Source organism: Rhinoraja longicauda, chromosome 9, assembly GCF_053455715.1.
Source record: "Rhinoraja longicauda isolate Sanriku21f chromosome 9, sRhiLon1.1, whole genome shotgun sequence".
Lineage (NCBI taxonomy): Eukaryota > Metazoa > Chordata > Chondrichthyes > Rajiformes > Arhynchobatidae > Rhinoraja > Rhinoraja longicauda.
The window spans coordinates 28,430,817-28,450,359 of NC_135961.1; the positions used below are offsets into that span (position 1 = coordinate 28,430,817).

At 41.3% G+C, this 19,543-nt stretch overlaps 1 protein-coding gene across 1 annotated transcript in view; it reads right to left on the reverse strand.

Moving 5' to 3' along the window:
• The window catches only part of camkmt (calmodulin-lysine N-methyltransferase), a 259,217-nt gene that overhangs the window by 11,603 nt on the left and 228,071 nt on the right, over window positions 1–19,543 (reverse strand). The window contains exons 8-10 of the mRNA XM_078405833.1: window positions 15,176–15,250; window positions 13,626–13,689; window positions 11,968–12,099 (exon numbers count right to left, since the gene is read on the reverse strand). Coding sequence (XP_078261959.1) covers window positions 11,968–12,099; window positions 13,626–13,689; window positions 15,176–15,250 — 271 coding nt within the window. The remainder of the gene's footprint in view (window positions 1–11,967; window positions 12,100–13,625; window positions 13,690–15,175; window positions 15,251–19,543) is intronic.

Here is a 19,543-nt window from a genome sequence, read left to right on the forward strand (position 1 = left end):
TAAAGCAAAGGGGACAATAGAGAGTGCAGAATATAGTTCTGGTGCCAGGAATCTCCAAAACTAAAACATTTTCAGGTTTGTATTTACTTTGTTCAAACTGCATGAAGCTGGTGCCCACTTCCCATTTCCGAGCATTTTCATTGTTCAAAACGCAAAGCAAGTGGTCAGTTCTACCACTGACACTGGATTCCCTAAAGCTGAGTTAAACAGATTCTACATTTTTTTTTAAACTTGAACTAGCGTGTAATCAGCACAGAGCTTATTTAAAAGGAACTAGAAAGATGGCTTAGCAAGAATTTTGCTTCACAGTTAAGGAGATACATTTAGTTCATGGAAAATATATATAGATTACTGTTAAATGTCAGGTGGAACATGTCCAGGAAGCATTTTGTTGAGGGTTGGTGTAGGAGGGGTGGTGGTTGGGAACATGCTTTTTATTCTTTTGCTCTCAGCTTGTCTGGAGAAAGGTCAAGGCTCTCATGGGGTAGGGAGAATATGCAAAAAAATAGCCAATGCTTCTCCTGCGGATTGTCCTGCAGTGATGAATCATGTTCAGTTCCAACTGCGAATTTTAGCTTGGAATCAGATTGGAGTCTGCTGTAAAGCTCCATGTAATTCCTGCACAACATTTAACAACAAACCTTAGAGTGCGGGAGGCTGAGTGATGATCTTATGGAGATGTTACATGGATAAAAAAGGTTTAGAGACTTATAGGCCAAACACAGGGAAATAGCTTAGATGGGGCTTACTAGTTGGTATGGAGGAGTGGGACCAAAGGGTCTGTTTCTATGTGTAGGAGCCATTTACACTTAATTTAGTTACTGTCATTGTATTATGGCAATGTTTAATATTTCTAGTTTCTGTCATTTTTGCATGCTTGTGGATGTGATTTGATACGTAATGGGGAGTGTCTACATGGGAGGAGGCTAGCGTAGCCACAGAGATTGTGGGTCAGTTTAGTCTCGGAGGATGGAGAGAATACAGTCTTTTACCACACTCACGTCTGCCACACTCGTGCCAGTCACACTCGTGCCAGCCACACTCACAAAGACCACACGGTAACGACTACACGATTTTTACTGTATTGTTTGAAGAAGAAACAGTTGATAAGAACAAAAAGTTATGAATTACTCTTTTGATTTGTGCTACTTCAATAAAGACCAATTAATCAAGAAACAGCGTTTGGAAGATTCGTTTTTGTTATCTCAGAGTACGATGTGTGCGTAAACTATACCTCCATTCCATCCCCGAGACGTAATGGCTATTGAAGTTGGACTTTGAGAAGGTATAGAAACTGCCATTACTTTAGTAAAAAACTTTTCTCTGAATGGAGCTAGAGTAAAAAACCTTTCTCCGAATGGAATTTGAGCAAAAAAACCCTATTCTAACAGAAGAATCTAAGAAAGACTTGTTCTACAAGTAAAATCTGATTCAACAGTGGAACTGAGCCAAAGCTGAATCTCTGCCAGAGATTAGAGCTGAAATCCTGGAGCAAAGAATCTGTCGGTCGAAGGCAAATTGACACAGTCTACACCTGGATCATTAGAAGATTGAAGACTTCATTGACTGGGTACCGTGAGTAGACGACTGTTTAATCGTAGTTTTAAGTTAAGAAGTTTAAAAACTTTAGCTGAAGCTTGTTTATGCTACGAGGAGATAAGAAAACCAAACTCGCAGAACATGACCTAGAAAATTAACGATGTTGTGAACTTCTACAAGATAAGGTGCTCAGCTAGCGATTGTTTACCATAAGTACTGGCCGAAGACTCTCAGCCTTGGAATTAATTATGTGTTTTAAAAAAATACTGATTCTGTTTTGAATTCTTCTGGTGTTTCTGGTATATAGCGATACGCACCAATTCATCATGGATCTTCCATCAGTTAAGTATGAAGAACCGCCACAGGAGGGAGATGTGGAGCAAAGATCAAGAAGATATGAGAAAAGAGACATTAAACTTTCGGGAAATGGAGAGGCAGCCTATCTGGAAAGATGCCAGAAGGATAGAGACAAGTTGTGGAAGCAGGTCATCAAATTAATTGAATATCATAGGGAACTAATGGAATCAGATGAGAATGCGAACATTGTACAATCTAATCTGGATCAACTACTCAACCTTTGCTATGGGGTTGGAAAAAAACAACACTCAATACTCTGTTTACAACTACCAAAGGAGCAACTTGAATGGCACACTCAGTGGTTCCAAGAGAGGGTGGAATTTTTTGATGGTTTCATGGCTGACGCGGAGAAATGGTTGTCTGAAACCATAGCTCAAACATTGCACTCTACAGTAGAAGGTGCGATGCAACAAGGTGTTGAAGTGGGAGAAGAAATTACACCTCAGGATAGTGTCTCGAAGATCCAGACGTAAATCTGGTTCTGTAGCCAGTTCAACTATGAGGGTCTCTGCTCAAATGGAAGTTGAAGCTGAGATGGCTGTTCTCTCGCTAGAAGCTGCCGCCTTAGAAAAAAAAATGAGATTGAGGAACAAGAAGAACAGCTGAAGAAAGAGTTTGAGAGTCAAGAAGAACAGCTGAGAAGACAAGAAGAACAGCTGAAGAGGGAGGCTGAGGAACGAGCAGAACAGCTGAAGAGGGAGGCTGAGAGACAAGAAGAACAGCTGAGAAGACAACCAGAACAGCTGAAGTGAGAGAAGGAATGGTTGGAAATAGCCATGAAGCTGGCAGCTGCTGGAGCAAGGAGGGACATACTGGAAGGCCAAAGATCAAAATGCGGCTCGAGAGTATCTCAGAAGAAGAGTTCCTCAATCCAAGACGGAGCTACTAAGCTGGAAACAGCAGCTAAAGTCAACCCACACCCAGGGCCAGTCTGGTCTCGTGACGCCAAATTGGCACTGAGCAAGTGGATGGTCGACAAAACTAGACCGAAGCAACCTACCTTTGGGATGTCTGTTATGGCTCGAAATGAGCCAACCCAGTACTCTTCTCAGAGCCCTGTTCATCAGCTACCTGCACCCAGCCAGAGACAAACAACTGATTATGTGGCTCGTGACAAAATTTATCTGGATCGATCTGCACTAAGCCAGGGATTTCAAAATGAATTCTATGAATTAGTAAGGAATCAAACGAGACTTAGCGAGCTCATGGTTCAACAAAATCTTTCTGTCACCTTATCCCCAATGGAAATTCCTAAATATGATGATGATCCTTTACAATATGAAACTTTCATAGTAGCGTTTGAAGAAGGAGTGGAAATGAAAACTACAAGTCACAGAGATTGCTTACGATTTCTGGAGCAATACACAAGCGGATATTCGAAGCAGCATGTTAAGAGTTGTCGACATTTGCCTGCGGATGAGGGCTATCAAATGGCAACAGAGTTGCTTGAAGAGCATTTTGGTAACAAACAGAAGATTGCTAACGCATACATGAAAAAGGCCTTTGCTTGGTCAGTTATCAAGGCGGAAGATGTGAACGCTTTGCATGAGTTTGTGATATTTCTTAGGGGTTGTTGTAATTCAATGAGAAATAGCATCCACATGGAAGAAATGAATGTTGTTAGTAATATGAAGGCTATCATTCTAAAACTGCCCTATAGGCTTAGAGAAAAGTGGAGAGATAAAGCAGGCCTGATACAGGAGGTTGACGATAGAGAGGCCATGCTTCCTGACCTGGTGTATTTCATGGAAAGAGAAGTACGGTTAATGTCAAACCTATGCCATGGGAATATTCAAGATCCTAAACCAGCAACCGTCAAAGGCTCTACCTTTACTAAAACAAAAGGAAGACCAGGACCTAAGGAAAGCAGTTTTGCTGCTGCCGTAATACCCGTAGAAACGAAGGACGGAATGAGAGGGCGGCACGGTAGCGCAGCGGTAGAGTTGCTGCTTTACAGCGAATGCAGCACCGGAGACTCAGGTTCGATCCTGACTACGGGTGCTGCACTGTAAGGAGTTTGTACGTTCTCCCCGTGACCTGCGTGGGTTTTCTCCGAGATCTTCGGTTTCCTCCCACACTCCAAAGACGTACAGGTATGTAGGTTAATTGGCTGGGTAAATGTAAAAATTGTCCCTAGTGGGTGTAGGATAGTGTTAGTGTGCGGGGATCGCTGGGCGGCACGGACTTGGAGGGCCGAAAAGGCCTGTTTCCGGCTGTATATATATGATATGATATGATATGATAAAAGATGTATCTACCGTTAAGCCACAAGGGTTTTGTTTTTCATGTAATGAAGTTGGTCATACTATAAGATGATGTCGAAAATTCAAGAAAAAGGAATATAAAGATAAGATTGACTTCTTAAAGGAGAAAGGAATCTGCTATGGATGTCTGGTTAAAGACTGCAGGAGTCGGATAATAGACAATAGGTGCAGGAGTAGGCCATTCGGCCCTTCGAGCCAGCACCACCATTCAATGTGATCATTCTCAATCAGTACCTCGTTCCTGCCTTCTCCCCATACCCCCTGACTCCACTATCCTTAAGAGCTCTATCAAGCTCTCTCTTGAATGCATTCAGAGAATTGGCCTCCAGTGCCTTCTGAGGCAGAGAATTCCACAAATTTACAACTCTCTGACTGAAAACCTTTTTCCTCATCTTCGTTCTAAATGGCCTACCCCTTATTCTTAAACTGTGGTCCCTGGTTCTGCACTCCCCCAACATTGGGAACATGTTTCCTGCCTCTAACATGTCCAACCCCTTAATAATCTTATATGTTTCGATAAGATCCCCTCTCATCCTAAATTCCAGTGTATACAAGTCTAGCTGCTCCAGTCTTTCAACATAGGACAGTCCCGCCATCCGGGAATTAACCTAGTAAACCTACGCTGTAAGCCCTCAATAGCAAGAATATCCTTCCTCAAATTTGAAGACCAAAACTGCACACAGTACTCCAGGTGCGGTCTCACTAGGGCCCTGTACAACTGCAGAAGGACCTCTTTGCTCCTATACTCAACTCCTCTTGATATGAAGGTCAACATTCCATTGGCTTTCTTCACTGCCTGCTGTACCTGCATGCTTCCTTTCAGTGACTGATGCACTAGGACACCTAGATCTCATTGTACGTCCACTTTTCCTAACTTGACACATTCAGATAATAATCTGCCTTCCTATTCTTACCACCAAAGTGGATAACCTCACACTTATCCACATTAAACTGCATCTGCCATGCATCCGTCCACTCACACAACCTGTCCAAGTCACCCTGCAACCTCATAGCATCTTCCTCACAGTTCACACTACCACCCAGCTTTGTATCATCTGCAAATTTGCTAATGGTACTTTTAATCCCTTCATCCAAGTCATTAATGTTGTAAATAGCTGCGGTCCCAGCACCGAGCCTTGCGGTACCCCATTAGTCACTGCCTGCCATTCTGAAAGGGACCCATTTATCCCCACTCTTTGCTTTCTGTCTGCCAACCAATTTTCTATCCATGTCAGTACCCCACCCCCAATACCATGTGCTCTAATTTTGCCCACTAATCTCCTATGTGGGACCTTGCCGAAGGCTTTCTGAAAGTCGAGGTACACCACATCCACCGGCTCTCCCCTGTCAATTTTCCTAGTTACATCCTCAAAAAATTCCAGAAGATTAGTCAAGCATGATTTCTCCTTCGTAAATCCATGCTGACTCCGAACGATCCTGTTACTGCTATCCAAATGCTCCGCAATTTTGTCTTTTATAATTGACTCCAGCATCTTCCCCGCCACTGATGTCAGACTAACTGGTCTATAATTTCCCGTTTTCTCTCTCCCTCTTTTCTTAAAACTTGTAATATATGCAAACAAGATCATCCTGAATTGCTTCACATTGAACAGAGGAATACGGACGAGAAGCCGGAGCAAATGGAACAAAAGGAGAAGCCAGCTACGAGTGATGTTGTTGCCTCACCTCAGTTAAATGCGCATATTGGGGCCGGGGTAGAAACCTGTATTTTCTCCATCTTACCAGTACAGGTAAGGAGCTGTGAGCGGAATACAGTGTTGCAAACATACGCATTTTTGGACAGTGGAAGTTCAGCTACCTTATGCACAGAAAGCTTGATGAGAAGGCTGGACATTACAGGAGAAAAGGTTAAGCTTCTCTTGAACCATGAATGGTCAGAAATGCTACGATAGTTATATCACAGGTATGGAAATATCTAGTCTGGAGGAGGACAATTTTATACAAATATGTGATGTGTTTACACAAGAGACTATGCCTGTCTCTCATCCAAATATACCTAAGCAAGAAGACTTGGAAAAATGGCCTTACTTGAAGGATGTCAAGATACCTAAAATAAATTCTGATATTGACCTACTTATCGGAACGAATGCTTTGAAGGCATTAGAACCTAGAAAGGTTGTTACCAGACAAGGAGATGGACCGTTTGCTGTGAGAACCATACTCGGATGGGTTATCTATGGCTCCTTGAGAAGGAACAACAAAGGCAGGAAAATGAATAACTATACTGCTGCTGCCGTCAATCGAATATCTATTGTAAATCTAGAGGAGTTGTTGACCAAGCAATATAATCACGACTTCAGTGAAAGAACCTGTAAGGAATCAGAAGAAATGTCCAGAGAAGAAGTAACATTTTGGGAAATTATGAATCACTCGGTAAAGATGATAGAAGGACACTATTGCCTAGTCTTACCTTTTAAACAAGAAATTGTTAGTCTGCCGAATAACAGTTACATTGCAGAACAACGCATTCAGAATCTGAAATGCAAGTTTGGCAAGAATACGAAATTTCATGATGAATATACATCTTTCCTCACAGAGATGATTGATAATGGTTATGCCGAAAGGGTGCCAGAAGACCAGCTGAATCGAAGTGATGGAGAGCTTTGGTATATCCCACACCTTGGGGTGTATCATTCAAAGAAAGGAACATTAAGAGTGGTCTTCGACTGTGCTGCGGTTTTCAAGGGTAAATCACTTAACTGTCAACTGCTGCAGGGTCCAGACCTAACAAACTCACTCATCGGAGTTCTCATCAGATTCAGACAAGAGCCGGTAGCTTTGATGGCGGATATCAAGGCAATGTTTCATCAGGTCAAGGTATCGGAAAAGCATGTCGACTACTTGCGATTCCTATGGTGGCCGGATGGTGATGCACAACAAAATCTCGTTGAATACCGGATGAAGGTACATGTCTTTGGAGCAGTGTCATCACCAAGTTGTGCAAACTTCACATTGAGGAAAACCGCTGAGGACAATAAAGCTCACTTTCCAGAAGAAGTGACAAACACGGTAAAGAGCAATTTTGAATGTGGACGATTGTTTAAAATCCATGTCTATGGAACAAGAAGCAATTCAAATGGTAAAACATTTGACTTCCCTCTGCGTCAAGGGAGGATTCATGCTATCGAAATGGATAGCCGTGCTGTATTGGAAACCATTCCACTAGATAACAGAGCCAAGGAGACTCGGGAGTTGGATTTGGACAAAGACAATCTGCCCATGGAGAGAGCACTGGGATTGCACTGGTACGTTGAAACAGATGTGTTCAAGTTCAGAATCTCGATTCAGGATCGATCATGTACAAGACGGGGCATCATGTCCGTGATTAGTTCTGTTTCCGACCCTTTGGGATTTCTTGCACCATTTACACTACCAGCCAAGTTAATTTTGCAGGTTCTCTGTAAGAAGAAACTTCGATGGTATGAGAGTATAACGCAAATCTTCTCTTAGCGATGGACAGAGTGGTTAGAAGATCTCGACAAGATCTCGGAGTTCAGAGTGGACCGGTGTATGAAGCCTACAAACTTTGGTCGAATTAAATTTGCACAGCTGCATCACTTTTCTGACACAAGTGAAAGTGGTTACGGTTCTGTTTCATATCTGAGACTGGAAAATGATAACAATGAAGTACATGCTGCATTCTTAATAGAAAAGGCCAGAGTGGCACCATTGAAGCAAATGACGATTCCCAGAATGGAGCTTGCAGCCGCAGTCTTAGCTGTCAGAATTGGCAAAAAGAACTGCAGCTTAAGCTGGAGGAATCTACCTTCTGGAATGATAGCATGACAGTGCTTAGGTACATCAACATTGAAAATAAACGCTTCCTAACATTTGTACCAAATAGGATCTCTTTTGTAAGGGATGCTACTAATGTATCACAGTGGAAGTATATTAATACCAAGGAAAATCCTGTGGATGAAGCCTCTAGAGGATTAACAGCAGACCACTTCTTAAGCAGTAAGAGATGGATCAATGGACCAGAGTTTCTTTGTAAACCATACCGAGAATGGCCAAAGTTTAACCTGGAAACTGAAATCTCTGCTAATGATCAGGAGATCAAGCAAGACATCTTAGTGAACGCCATTATTAAGGACCCATTGGATTCAACAAACTATTTCATTACCCATTTCTCATCATGGAATAAATTGAAGACTGTGGTAGCTTGGTTTCTTAAATTAAAAACAATGCTTTTGCAGTGGACTTGTAAGAGAAAGGAAACTCGGGCTGCTATGAGTAGCTTTGAATCGGATCCTGGCAAGCTGAAAGAAAAGGTTGACAGAGAGATGCAAGTTTTTAAGGCATTATACCGGCGACAGTGTTTATGTCCGGATGATCTTTTTAAGGCGGAAAATGCAGTTATCTCTTTCTGTCAAAGACAAGAATATAAGGAAGAGCTATCAGCATTACAAGCTGGTGAACATGTGTTAAAAGAAGTAGTCATTTATACGGGCTTGACCCGATACTGGATAAAGGACTTCTAAGAGTAGGTGGTCACCTAAATAAACTAGCGATGCCTGAAGAAGCTAAGCATCCTATTATTCTCTCGAAGGACTTTCATATTTCAACATTGCAGTTACGACATATTCATGAACAGGTCGGACATGGAGGAAGAAATCACACGTTGTCGAAACTTCGTAAAAAATATTGGATTGTCATAGAAACATAGAAAATAGGTGCAGGAGTAGGCCATTCGGCCCTTCGAGCCTGCACCGCCATTCAATATGATCATGGCTGATCATCCAACTCAGTAACCTGTACCTGCCTTCTCTCCATACCCCCTGATCCCTTTAGCCACAAGGGCCACATCTAACTCCCTCTTAAATATAGCCAATGAACTGGCCTCAACTATCTTCTGTGGCAGAGAATTCCACAGATTCACCACTGTGAAAAGAAACCTTCTCATCTCGGTCCTAAAAGACTTCCCCCTTATCCTTAAACTGTGACCCCTTGTTCTGGACTTCCCCAACCGGGAACAATCTTCCCGCATCTAGCCTGTCCAACCCCTTAAACGCCAGCCGTTCGTTCCCCCTCTCCAGAGACGCCGCTGAGTTACTCCAGCATCTTGTGTCTATCTTCGGTTTAAACAGGCAGCGTCTGCAGTCCCTTCCTGCACAGGGTCTGGGGTTAGTTACAGATGGACGGCAGGTGAGGATTGGAGTGAGGGTGGGCAGGGTCCCCTGAGCCCGGGCTGTCTCCCCGATAACCCCCTCCCTGAGCCCGGGCTGTCTTACCAGCTGTAGACTGCGCTGGAGCAGCAGGACAAGGCACCAGGACAAGGCTCGCATCTTCCCCACAAACTCCTCTGGCGTCTTGTGTGTTGCCTTCACAGTTGGCACCCGCTATCCGGGGTGAGCTCAGATGGCAGGCGCCTCACCATCACCGGCACACCTTCCTTCCTCGCTGGTACTGGGGCTGGTACCCGGCTTCCCTCTCCAGTCACCTCCCCTCTCCCGCGGAGAGCCCCTGGCTCCCTCTAACACTGGCTCCCAGTGCCATCTCTCCAGTGGCAGCCAAGCCCCGCCACTCCGTGCAGGACCATCACTGCATCTGCCGGCTGCTGCCAATGTCCCTTCACAAGCCAGGAGCTAGTGGACAGGACCAAGATAAAGCCGGCCTGCCTGCCCTGCCGCCTCCCCACATCTACCCTGTAACCACAAGACGGTGCCCGGTCTATATATACTCCACGTCATCATGGCACTTCCCAAAGGTAACTCCGCTGCAAGAAAGGTTATAAAGAATTGTGTTGTGTGCAAACGTCAGCGAGGAAGAGTTGGAGAACAGAAAATGGCAGACTTGCCTCTGGAAAGGATTCAACCTGATAATCCTCCATTTACAGAGTTAGGAGTTGATTATTTCGGTCCTATCGAGGTCCAAAGAGGACGATGTCTGGTGAAAAGGTATGTTGTAATCTTCACTTGCATGGCAAGCAGAGCGGTACATCTTGAAGTTGCATCTACACTTAACACAGACTCCTGTACTCATGCGTTACGAAGATTTATTTATCAACGATGGTTGAGAATGAGAAGAAATTTTATTCCAGGTGATATCATCTTGGTGGTTGTTTCTACTGCACCACGAGGTTCTTGGTTGATGAGTAGGATACTGGAGATCATGCCAGACATTAAAGGTTTTGTGCGTACTGTACGACTTCAGACTAAGGACAACATCTTGGTAAGACCGATAAGCAAGATATGTCTGCTTCTTGAAGGTGAAGGAGAAGATTGAAGAATCGCTAAAGAAGTTTAAATGCCAACATATAATGCATATTACTTTTGTTTTTGATAAATATTAAGCTTTTATAGCTCCTTTTGGTATTTATTAGTAATTGCTTTGTCATATACGCAGAACAATTAGGGGCCGGTGTGTAGGAGCGATTTACTAATTTAGTTACTGTCATTGTATTATGGCTATGTTTAATATTTCTAGTTTCTGTCTTTTTTGCATGCTTGTGGGTGTGATTTGTTACGTAATGGGGAGTGTCTACATGGGAGGAGGCTAGCGTGGTGACAGAGATTGTGGGTCAGTTTAGTCTCGGAGGATTGAGAGAATACAGTTTTTTACCACACTCACGTCTGCCACACTCGTGCCAGTCACACTCGTGCCAGCCACACTCACAAGGACCACACGGTAACGACTACACGGTTTTTACTGTATTGTTTGAAGTAGAAACAGTTGATAAGAACAAAAAGTTATGAATTACTCTTTTGATTTGTGCTACTTTAATAAAGACCAATTAATCAAGAAACAGCGTTTGGAAGATTCGTTTTTGTTATCTCAGAGTGCGGTGTGTGCGTAAGCTATACCTCCATTCCATCCCCGAGAAGTAATGGCTATTGAAGTTGGACTTTGAGAAAGTATAGAAAGTGCCATTACACTATGCTTTATCAATCTCTGACTATAACAAAGATTAAAATATGAAAATATGAAGAATGCTTCAAAGAGCAACCAACACTCAGCAGGTCAGTCCTTTCGAAGAAGGGAATAGATAATTTGGTGAGGTATAAAGACTCAAACAAACTAAGACAAACTTCAATCTATTCAGAGACACAAGAAACTGTAGATGCTGCAATCTCGAGGAAAACACAAAGTGCTGGAGGAACTCAGTGGGTCAGGTAGCATTTGTGGAGGCAGACACAGGAAGCTGGAGTTACTCAGTGGGTCAGGCAGCATCTCTGGAGAAAAGGAATAGGTGATGTTTCGGGTCGAGATCCTTTTTCAGACAGAAGGGTCTCGACCCGAAACGTCATCTATTCCTTTTCTCCAAAGATGCTGCCTGACCCACTGAGCTATTCCAGCTTTCAGTGTCTGTCTTCGATTTAAACCAGCATCTGCAGTTCCTCCCTACACAGCATTTGTGGAACGAATAGACAGACTATGTTTCATGTCACGTCCATATTTCAGACTGATAGTATAGTCAGAATATTCAGAATGAATGATCACTGTCAGGGACATGCTAATAGGGCCAGAGAAACAAACAGTTACGACTCGCCAGAAGTATTAGATGACAAAATCCCACACAGCACAAATCCTGGTAAAACAAAAACAAAATGGAATCGGCTCATAAAGAGTGCAGGGAAAGTGTTAATAAGCACTTCCTATAATGAACAGCTTCAGGCAAAGTAGTCTGAGAGGATTTGCTGCACAAGAACATAATTAATATAATATAGAGATGCCAGGAGGTACATTGCAGTCAGAGGTATTTAAGAATCTGCCAAAAAAACTCTTATGATCCTTTCCTCGTGCAAATTGGATTGTGATGCTTCCTTAATATAGGGAGAGCTCTGACCTTGAGGTGAAAGTTCCAAACATGGTCATCATAATTCACCAGCCTCTGGGCTGTTAAACAGGCTTTCTCTGCAAGGCTGCAGAACTGGTTTAGAGTACTACCTCTCTGAGGAGCAAACACGAGCACTTTTCCCTGAAAAGAAGATAGTTAAGAGCAGTTAGTGATTATTGAGACAAATATACCAGCCCTGGCAGCTATTCAACATAATGCTCCATGGCTAAATCCAAAACGATGGATTAATCTGTTATATTGGAATACACACCTCACTTAAAACCACATTAGTCTCAGTGCTTGGAAATCAAAACAATTGTATTATATGTCATAAACTATACACTTTACACCTGATGACTTTAATTTGTCTTTTGCTATAAAATATTCAGCTAGCCAATAAATTGTATGTTTGTGATGTCATTTGTGAGCGGAGCACCTAGGCCAATTCATTTGAATTAAGTAACATAAATGACCAAGCGACGCAGGAAATTGAAATACCAATAACTAATAATCTGAATTAGATCACCCGGAGGAGAGTTGTATACAATTTACAAGTGTTTTTATGTTTCTACTATTTTTTCATCTTTTTGTGATTATTTTACAGAAATATTTTAATTCCCGAGTACTTCACTCAAATGGATATTTTACAGGTAGCAAAATGACAATGTGATGAGCATGATATCCAACACTGGAGTGTTCATAGCCATTGCTGACCCTGTAATAATTCCACATCAACAAGCAAACCTTATCTAGGTGCTGATTCCTGTGCTCGCCTTAGTGCTTTGGGGCCCTGGTTCCCACTTTCCCTTTAGCACATCATGTCTAGTCACACCTAGTTGCTGTGCTTCCTTGAAAGTCACCTGGTAGTGTTTCCATTCTCCCCGTTGACTTACGAGGGCCTTGTTTCCAATGCTTCCTTTAAACTTATCTAGTTCACTGGAAATGTATCATTCCACCGCGCAACATCTTAAAATGTGTTGGAGTGTTAGTAGGATTAACTGAGTTTTATTGTACTTTCTGAATACCAGTGATATTTTCAACATTTATTTTGAACTAGTGAATTAGCATTGAAGAGGCTTTTGGGTGGGCACATAGATATACAGGGAATGAAAGGATATGGATTATGTGCGGGCATTGTGTCTTGGCAGAGTGTGGCACAGACATTGTAGGTCGAATTCCTATTCCTGTGCTGTACTAGTGATACCTCTGTACATTATATTAACTAAAATGTATTTAATCTTTATTTGAGTGAAGCACAAATTCCATAAATTTTATGTTATAGATTCGTAAATAAAAGAATATAATTTGACACAATCACAAGCTAATAGTTGCAAATAATTCAGTATCTCATTTTATGTTAAAAGAAAAAAACATAATTGGTTTTGATAACTTAAAATAGACTTTGATTAAAAAATAATCTCATGCATCCTTGGAGTAATTTAATTCCTTTCGCTTCACATAGCGCATCTTATCAGTCAGCTAAACACAAGAACCTTTCTAGTTTATGAAAGAATCAAGCAGATAAGACGATTCAATTGAAGTTGGAACTAATAAGTATTAAAGTATTACATGACAATAATCATGCCATTCCATTACATTCCCAATCATTGTGTGGGGGAACTAATTATTCCAAAACTCATGATGGGAGAAAATGGAAACATACTTACATTGGGTTTGAGTAATCTCTTTATTGCATCAACGAGGCTGGCTCTGTACAGGTCCAGAAACAAGCTGACATTGAGGGGAGAGAAACAAGAGCAGGATTTTCAAGGCATCAATGATATTGACAGAAAAATATTAATTTCAATTATCCACCACCGTAATCTGTTAGAAAAGAGTTTTGTGCAAAAATTAACAAACATTTTTTCTGGTTGTCTTTACATAGTCTTTATTCATCTATTCGCCGATGTTTGATAAATGGCAGGGATATATAAATATATTTTTTAACTGAATTGATTTATGCCACATTTAATTTCTTACCCTTCTGGTTTATTTCAAAATAAACCAAGATTACCCAGCAGCTGCTCGTGTTCTTGCACAAAGAAAATATTTAAAATTTTAAATCTTTTGGCCAGACCTCGCTTCACCTATTTAATCTGTGGAAAGTCCATATGTGAACTATGCATAAGCTTCCAAGGAGACTGCAGGTCTCTTTCCCCAGTTCTCCTGACTGCCTTCATTCTTAATCTGATCTAATCCTGCAGCATTATCTTTATCCTTGCAATGAAACCTGAAGTATCCACTCTAATATTAGGTGAGGATGACATTTGCTAAATTACTTGCTGAAATCATATGGTGTTGCTTAACTCTTTGTCTGATGCAGAGGGTGCACCTCTGGTTTATACCATCAGTGCAACGTTACAAATGTAGTTTCACTCATTTACTTGCAATAAAACCATAAACGATAGAGTTTGTGTGTGCACTAACTTTTATTCACTGGTTTCCTCCTTTACAATATTCTCTCCATTTTAAGGTGAAGATCCTGGTCAATGTGGGGAGGACCTCGTGTCCTTGTTTCTAGCCATTCCCTTGATTTGTCAGTCATTCCCAAGTGAATTTAGGCAGTGGATATATTAGCTGATCAAAGGGAATGGCTGGATAATCTCTTATTTTTTGTTCAGAATCAAATAAGAACAGTATCATTTCACACTACAATAAACGGTACATTTGAGTAAATGGTGTCTAGGAACCATCACTGTCTGACAATGTTGCAGGGAAAATAGGATTTGAAGCTCTCTATTTGTATCACGAATAATTCCTGTAGTATTGGTCAGATATTTGTTTTTGGAAGAAAGAAAAGAGGCAAATGATTCCTTTTTAATCTGCAGAGAGAGCTGTTTATGTTGATACATTTGCTTTCTCCAGACTACTTCTCACTGAGTCATAATTATTGGCAATTTGCCTAAGTTGTCCATTTACTGGTACGTCAAGCATGAAAAAGAGGCAATTTCAGAAAATGGAATGCCTCTTAAAATCAATCTTTGGAAATAATGTGGTAGAAGTTACTGTGTGATAGACCACTACTTGATAGCTGTCACGTGAAGCTGCATATTAATTTGTCACCATTATGTTATTGCAGACTTTAGCCGTTTACTGTTAGATTTTCGGTAAGTAATCTTTCTTATTCAAAAAAGCAAGAAAAATTATCCTTAGAATACGTTGTGTGTTTCAAAATAATATTTATAATACTTTAACTATATAAAATGTATATACTCACCAATCAGCGCAGATAATGACATCAAAATGTCCTTCTAGAAGAGACACATCCACCTCATTATCCCATCGCATTATGCTATAGTGGAAGTAGCAAAACATAATCAGTTTGCATCACTTTATTAATGTAACCTGCATGTGTCTATTAGCAGTGTGTATCTTTTATCAATTGTCTCGGTGACTCCTGCTGATATGCAGTTCCACTAGGACTATGCACCATCAGGTGCCCGGTTTAAGTGGCTGTTTTTCCCCAGATGAGTCAAATGACTACTTTTCATGAACCAAATTAAAACTACAATTAATTCTGGCCTCACCTGTAAAGGCACAACAAGACAATATTCAATGGATGAGATTCATGTTTAACTTTCCTATCCTGAGCACCAGTTCTCGAGCATTGCAAATGTAACTCTATCTGAAAGTACGTAACCCAGACAACAAATAGCAACTGGAATTGTCTGCATAATACAACATGCATTCCATTTACGAATTAAACAATTGGAAACGCTGTTAAATGTTAGCAAAGAGGTGATACTTCAGACAACCCATAGCCAGCTTTGAAATTCAAAGTAAAATGCCACACATTTGTCTTCAATGGTCTGGAATTTTCTTGGTCCTTATCCTGTTCTGCTGCTTTGACCTTACCAGAGGTGTTATAAACATCTACATGTTTAAATGTGGTTCCCACTGCACTGCAAATCGAGTTCCACTAAATGGGAGTAGGTGCAAGAGATTTCTGGCGTCGGTCTTAAAATAGAAACAAAAATATACAGAATGTGTGAGTTTTAAGTAGTTCTGTGCACCTTGTTCCACTTGTTCTCTGTGATTGACCCCCAATTTCATGAAGACTTCACCTAAATGACACTATGGTGGATAACTTGTACTTTGGCTTGCACTATTGTGATCTGGTTTATCCAGTATAACTTATATTTTATTGTATGTTTATTTGTCCTTTATTATCTGAGGTATCCTTTTTTGTCAGTCAACATGGGTCCCCTGAGCTGTCGTGGACAGAGGCCTCACCCATGTCTCTTCTGCTTACCTCAGTAATGCTCATAAGTTCATAAGTCATAGCAACAGTAGGCCATTCGGCCCATCAAGTCTACTCCACCATTCAATCATGGCTGATCTATCTTTCCTTCTCAACCCCATTCTCCTGCCTTCTCCCCATAACCCTTGATATCCTTATACCTCTCATTCCTCCTCACCACAGGTGGAATAAGGATTGAGTTCCTCTGGTCCTCACATTTCACCCTACCAACCTCCTCCTCCACCAATTTATTCTCCAATAATTCCGCCACCTCAACATGATCCCACCACCAGTCACATACTCTCATCTCCATCCCTTTCCACAAAGACCACTGTGCAGCTTTTTGGTTCGCTCATCCCTCTCCGCCCATCCTTTCTACTCCTCTTCCCCAGGCACTGTCCCATGCAACTACAGGAGATGCAGCATCTGTCCCTACACCTACTCTCTCACTTCCATCCACAGACCCAAGCAGAGGCAAGACAGAGCTTCACTTGCCTCTCTTCCAACCTCGTCTGCTGCATTTGATGCTCCAGATGTAGGCTTCTTTACTTCAGCAAGACCAAGCATTGCCCAAGCATCCGGTCGCTGAACACCTGCTCACTGTCCGCCAAGGTGTGCTGGAGCTCCCGGTTGCTACCCATTGGAACTCCCCTTCTCATTATGACCCCTGTCCTCTGCCTCCTCTTTATGTCATCAGTTAGTGTTCTTGGTTATGTGTTAACCTTTCTTTTATATTGTAGATTTATACAACCGTATGAATATACTCCAATCATACCTTTTTGCTGAGGCAATATCTCAGTATGGTGATTTAAATCCCTTAACCTGGTCTGTGGTGAAATTCCTGTAAATAGTTCTATTTATTTCCAAAACGTTTAAGCACATCCATTATATAATAACATAACATTAGTCTCCATATTATAAGAACCAAGGGTACAATGGATAAATTATACGATGAGAAGATGGTTAGTATGGGTGTCAGGGGTTATGGGGAGAAGGCAGGAGAATGAGGTTGAGAGGGAAAGATAGATCAGCCATGATTGAATGGTGAGGTGGACTTGATGGGCTGAAAGGCCTAATTCTGCTCCTATAACTTATGAACATGAGAATATTTAAAAATGTATGTGTCCACGTCCTCGACCCTTCTCTTTATGAATGTAAAATTCCAAGCAAAATGGTTTGGTCATTTTGTCAATTTTTTAAAAAAAAATGCTTAAAAATTAAATTGTCAAGTTTCTGTTGGTTTGAGCAAGGTGAATGTGCATACCAGAGTTCAGAAGGAAAACACTTACACTCAACTTCGGCATTCCTGCTGAGTAGAAATCACATCACTAGAAAAATAAAGTCAATTTGTACATGTGGAGTCTGGAGCTCCTGACCCAAGTGTGAGAAGCGGAATGAAATGCCCTCAAGGAGTATCGATTTACTCTGCTTGGATTGAGACACCACATGCAAAGCAACTCCAGCGTGGTGTCATAGCAAGTTTAAAAAGGTGTCAGGTATTCCTGCTGCCTGCACTCTTTCAATACTACAAATTTATCCTCCACAAAAGAAGTTCTATTCATACACATCTGCAGCTTGTGTACAAATGAAACATTAAAGTTTGTACAATTTATTGCAAAACACCACATTAAAACTGGTTGCACATGTGTAATTCTCATCCCTTAAACTCAAATGGATGCACACTGATTAGTACAGGGCCTGAGGACTCGCTTCTGAAGCTGCCAGATTGAATCTCAAGTTTCTTTAAGACAGTTATTATTTCAAGTGACTCCGAGCTAAAATTCTCTGAACCGATACAACTACGGTATAACAGGAGGAATGATTGTATATAATTATTAGCCTTTATTCATTATTCAAGAACGGGTTTCTAATTCACACATACAAAATGCTTTATTAATTAAAAACAAAATATTGAGAACTGTAAACAAAAGTTTCAGATCTTAAAGAAGGCCATTTTTACACTGATTTAATTTTCTGTTTGAATCTCAGATTCTTTAGTTCAGCCCATAATCTCTTCCTCGGCCCTCCCCCGACCACTACATGTTTCTTCTGATTGCCCTAACATCCTGAAGACAATTCCGTAATTACTGTTCAGCTTCCAAGTAATTCAGCTAATTCCAACAATCTGTGCTTGTGAGTGGAGACAGGATCCCAATAGTTGTCATGTAAAATTGGACCTTTATTGGTCTGCATGGCTCAACACCATGTTGAACAGTAGTCACCCCTCATACACCTACTTTTTGTAATCAACCAACTGATAAAAAGTTGATTTTCTCTCATAACAATGCCTTATGCTTACATCAATGATAAATGATGACAAATGAACAATAGGCTATATCTTTGTCCAGTTTACTTTGAAGTTCCAATGAAACAAAAACGAGTATCTTCAAGATTTTTTCACAAAAAAACAACTCCATTGAGTACAAATGCTGAATATACTCAAATATTAACCAGTGATGTGTTGGTAATGATTCAGAGCTGTAATATTTTGCAATTTCTGCGTTGTTAAATTCAATATTGCATCCAATCACTTGAAACAAGATACGCAGGACAAAATACAAATTAAAAAACTGCAAATGCTGAAAATCTGAAATAAAACAGAAAATACAGGCACTCCCCCGACTTACATAAGGTTTATGTTACGTGAACCCTTATGTAAGTCGGAATCACCAACACTGCATCTGTGCTCACTGAGAGTATTAACTGTCTCAGCAGGGTCCAGCTGCATCTGGGGCACTTCCTGTGGCGCACAGCTTCTCGGTAAGCACCACCGCCATTGCCAGCTTGTGTTCCGTCTCGGCGTTGGGGCACTTCCTGCGGCACGTTGCCGGCTTATTTCAGATGTAAACTTGAGTGATTGTAGAGTGTTGTGGGAATTACAAACTGCCTTGGGTGCACTAGACACTGAGTACAGAATCATTTACATAAGTGCCAGTTTATGTAAGTCACCTATTTCACAAGTCAAGGAATGCCTGTACATATAACACCCAACTGGTCAATCAGCAAATGAGGCAAGAAAAAAACAAGTTAGCATTTCAGGCCAAAGATCCTTTATCAGAACTAAGAAGGCAATACAAATCGCCTGAAGAAGGGTCTCGACCCGAAATGTCACCTATCCTTTTCCTTTGTGGCTATCTTTGGTGTAAACCACCACTTGCAGTTCTTTGTTTCTACAAATAAAACATTTAGTTTAAGTTGCAACTTACAACTAACTTTGAAGTGCTGTGTCTGGCCAAACCCTGAAAGCCATGACTGCCAGACTGGGTCTGCATCGGGTAGTAAATTCACACAAAGGCTGGCCAGCTATTTGACCTCAGTCTCATTAATCCACCTATGGTAGGTGTA